This window comes from Azolla caroliniana, unplaced genomic scaffold, assembly GCF_043228905.1.
Source record: "Azolla caroliniana isolate FFs.n. ecotype wild unplaced genomic scaffold, voAzoCaro1.0.p SCAF_1353, whole genome shotgun sequence".
Classification (NCBI taxonomy): Eukaryota; Viridiplantae; Streptophyta; class Polypodiopsida; order Salviniales; family Salviniaceae; genus Azolla; species Azolla caroliniana.
The window spans coordinates 3,709-7,879 of NW_028231788.1; the positions used below are offsets into that span (position 1 = coordinate 3,709).

The following is a 4,171-nucleotide window of genomic DNA, read 5'->3' on the forward strand; positions in this document are numbered from 1 at the left end:
CAACCACTCATACATGCAACGCACGAGCTTTCCTCTTGGCTTCTTCTTCTAATGTAGCATTCATCATTGCCGTCCTTTTTGCTTTTCCACTACCTCTATCCAAGAAACATTTGCTTTAATTTCGTTTTGGGCGTGCTCAGCTTGAGCTTTGGCATCTTTGGCCATGTCTGACCATGTTTGCATTTCCTTAGTGACATTGGCTTTCACTGTAGAGATGCATCTTTCCACTGCTTCTTGTCCTTTTTCTAAATCCACTTTTATAGCTCCTAACTCAACCTTACTTGAGGATATTTCATCCTTAAGGATTGTGTCATGTCATCCTTGAGCTCTAAGTGTGATTTCTTCACATGGCTTATTATGTCTTTCCACATCTCTTCTAATAACTCAGTCTTGAGAGAGGCATACAACTCTGTTTTCTGTTTCTCTATCTCTTTTTTCATTTCTTCTTTTAGTGCTATTTCTATGTCCTCTCTAATAAGATTGATCTCTTGTGCAATCATTTGGCGTAATAGATCATGTTTCCCATTTTCGACATCAAATGGAATGTCGAATGGGGCTTGCGTTCTGGGTGCCTTGGGCACCCTTCTAACGCTATTTGGGGTGCTTCCATCCCGTCCTTTTCGTCTATGGTATCTTCTTCGGGTCTTCCATGGATCTGGACCCTCATCGTGCGTGTTAAGGTCCATCTTTTCAGTTTCTGTCCATTCAGACTCCATGGTGTCTTAGGACAGCAGGTACAGGGTATGAAATGTTGAGAGCAAAGGGAACAATATAGATTCCAAGAATTTCTACTGGGCAGAAAACACAGAGGGACAGATTTAGAAAATGCAGGGAATCAGATTTGGAAGAAAACACAGAGGATCAAGCATTGCAAAAAACGCAGAGAAACAAGTAACCCAAATACATTTTTAATGATAATTAGTTCTCCCAATGTGATATTAAAGGAGAAAGCAATACCATAGGCAAGGTTAACAGGCTCGTTATAGGATTACAAAAATGATATTTCTGAGGAGGCCAAAATGGCTATCAGAACCAAACCCAAAATGTTATGATCATGCATGATGATGGCATGTGATATCTCCTAATACAAAAATGCAAGGTGTGGAGTGAAAAGGGGCCTGACATATTCTATTTAGAGAGAGATTGACAATTCCTACCAATGGCTCTACAAGATACTTGGCCCCATTTAGTGCCCATATGGCTCAATTGTATTTGCCGAATGAACCAAATGAGCAAATCTCATCTTATCCTAAACACCTCTATACACTGGTTGCAATTTCTCACTTCCAAGTACACTAGATAAGAAAATTTGGCATTAGTTTTTGACTTTTCTAATTCATGCTTCAAGAGCATCAAAGCATCTTAGTGCAATACTTTAGCATTAAATGGGATAATTACGAACGTTACCAGGCCATCAGTGTTGTTAAAGTAGTGTCTCCATAGAGGCCTCAACTTTTCCTGGCCACCTACATCCCAAACAGTGAAAACCACATTCTTGTATTGCACTTTTTCCACATTGAAACCTGCAATAATCAATGGTAATCTATCATTGTACTTCAGTAAATTGACAATAACAAAAATTGGATGCCTTTATTGTGTGTAATAACGCCGAAAGAGTGAGCAAAAATATAGGTGTATATCTCTGTTGTTGACCTTCGTGAGCTCTATTACAATATCAAAACTAATATTGACGTAGAACCACCATTAATTATAATTTTCCTGTGGAATTAAAACCATGCACATATTTTTCTCTTTGTTCTTGTTTTCCTATAGCCACTATAGCAAGGATTTTGTTAATGGGCAACAAATCAATCATCAGTTGACACTGCAAATGCTTTGCTTGATTTTTAAACCTCTATGTCCTCATTCCATGAAAAGATGCAAATTATATACCATTAAAACTAACAGCTATGACAAAGCAGAATCTCACTTCCCAAGGTCAAAAGGTCCAAGATTTTATGTCTAAAACGCATTTCTTTACATATGATAGGCTTGCTGGAAATTTTGCATTTATCCATACGTTTAAACAAAAAGCTTTTATATAGACATTATACATAAAACGATAGCGAAATACTTAGCAAAAAGACTCACCAATTGTGGGTACAGTTGATAAAATTTCCCCAATGTGCAACTTGTACAATATGGTGGTCTTGCCAGCTGCATCCAGTCCAAGCATGACAACCTAAAATAGATTATTAATTCATTTCTGCAGTTAGTTTAGAGTTCAACATACAGAAATCAGCAAACTCTATGTGTTTTCCTTTCAATGCTTTGGTTAAGGTTTGAAAGAAGGGAAAGGTTTTCACCATAGAGAATGCTTTAGATTGTAAGGTAAGTAACACCTTGCAAATTAATAACTGATTCTGAAGTTTATTTAAGAGTTCAGCATAAGAGACATCTCTTGCATTTCTCCAAAGCATTATTTAAGATGAAAAGAAGATAGAGGGAGTTTTATGGCATCAAAAGTGCCAGATTTATAAGGAAACATCAACGTGAAGATAGAAACTCTTACATTTCTTTTAAAAAAGTGTGGATGAAGATTAAAATTATTTCAAAATACTATATTTTAATATTTTCCCCATCCAGATACACAAAAGGATACAAGAATTTTATGCAAAACTACGTTTTGTTTTAAAAACTGAGTGCAGATTAGCATCATTTCTGTATAAACAAAGCAAGATGTTGATCCCCAACATGAAAACGTGAAAAATCTCCATGAAAGAAATGCAAAGTTTCTCAGAAAAACTGTACATTATTTCTTTTAAAAAAATGCTACAAGAATTGGCAAACAAATGTTAAGTTTCTCTACAACATGTCAAATCTTTACAAATTTGATGTGAATCTTCCCCCTGAAAAAATCCACATCTGTGGAAAGATCTGACGGATCAGATTAAAGTTCATCGACTTCATCTCAATCAGGAATAAACAAATAAACAGCAACATAATTGACAAAGAGCCAAAGAAACAGTTTTGTTCTTAACAAGCTCTTTGAAGCAAGGCAGAATCGAGTATTTACAACTGTTTGTCTTCGGAAATTTTCATAAGGCGAGAAAAGGAAAGAAAGAGAGGAAAGAATCGATTTACCCGCATTTCCTTGTTGCCGAAAATGTTGTCGAAAAGCTTGCGAAATGTCTGTCCCATCAGAGAGAGAGAGACAACTGTCAGCAGCAGAAGAAGAAGAAGAAGAAACCAAAGGAAGAAAGAAAGACGGCGAAGAATCGGCGAGTCTCTGACGGGGAGGAGGAGGAATTTCGCGGTAATCGAAAGGAATCCTTCTTCTTCTTTTTCTTATGAGACCTCCCCCCGCGCGGGACTGCTACAGCTGCTGCGTCAAGTGTAGGCTAAAAAAACAAAATACAGAAAAACAAAAATAAAAACAAAAGAAAAACAAACGATGACAACGATGATGATGATGATGGATAAAGATGGATGATGATGATGATGATGATGATGATGAAACTCTGTATTACAGATCAAAAAATCTGTCTGTATATGTCTGTGTGTATCTTCTCGTCCGTTTGTCCGTCCGCCCGCCCATCTCTTTGTCCGCCTGGGGCAGTCTTGCCCCGTGTGCCGGTCCCCTCGCTTGCCCACAAAATTGACCCATCCTCCTTCATGCCCCAGGAAGCCCTCATTGCTTGCGCCATCCAATGCTTTCGCCCCGCAAAAGCACAAAAAAGGACAAACGCAAAAACCACTGAACAGGAACCTTGCAACCGAGATTATCCGCACGAAACTCTCGCGTCCATTTCCCTTCATCTCGCCTTGTTACCCATTTCTGATCCATCATATTGCATGTTGTGTATGCATATGCGTGTGGGGGGGTTGGGTGTGTGTGCGTGCCTATGTGCCTACGTGTCTGTGCGTGTGCGTGTGTGTGTATGTGTGCATGTGCATGTGTGTCGCAACCTTGAATGAAGTTGTTGTTGTTTGAGGTCTCCAACAACATTGTGAGAGCACCGACTGATTAGTTTTTCCCACTTTATCACCTACCCAAACATATAACTAATACGTTTAAGTACTCATCCAATGAGGTGCCCTATAGTTTACGAGTGGGATCGTGCAATATAATTGGCTCTTGTCAGTGTCATTGATATCGCATTGTTTCAGCATTCCAAAGTTGATGGTGTTCTTCTATAGTGGGTTACAAGTGACAAACATTATGTTAACA

The 4,171-nt window shown here is 38.5% G+C and overlaps 1 protein-coding gene across 1 annotated transcript; it reads right to left on the bottom strand.

The window, feature by feature from the left end:
- Positions 1 to 1,025: 1,025 nt before the first annotated feature.
- LOC147847206 (uncharacterized) lies at positions 1,026 to 3,335 on the bottom strand. Its single transcript, XM_087339446.1, has 3 exons — positions 3,085 to 3,335; positions 2,092 to 2,182; positions 1,026 to 1,523 (listed from the first exon to the last, which is right to left on the bottom strand). Exons 1-3 carry the CDS (start codon positions 3,139 to 3,141, stop codon positions 1,363 to 1,365), a joined length of 309 nt encoding a protein of 102 aa, XP_087195572.1. The 5' UTR covers positions 3,142 to 3,335; the 3' UTR covers positions 1,026 to 1,362.
- Between the last annotated feature and the right edge of the window lie 836 nt (positions 3,336 to 4,171).

Coding starts and splice junctions, on each gene's coding strand:
- LOC147847206 (XM_087339446.1), bottom strand. CDS start 3,141: ATGGGACAGACATTTCGCAAGCTTTTCGACAACATTTTCGGCAACAAG. Junction 2,183..3,084: donor TCGGCAACAAGGAAATGCGG/GTAAATCGATTC, acceptor AATCTATTTTAG/GTTGTCATGCTTGGACTGGA. Junction 1,524..2,091: donor ATCAACTGTACCCACAATTG/GTGAGTCTTTTT, acceptor TGATTATTGCAG/GTTTCAATGTGGAAAAAGTG.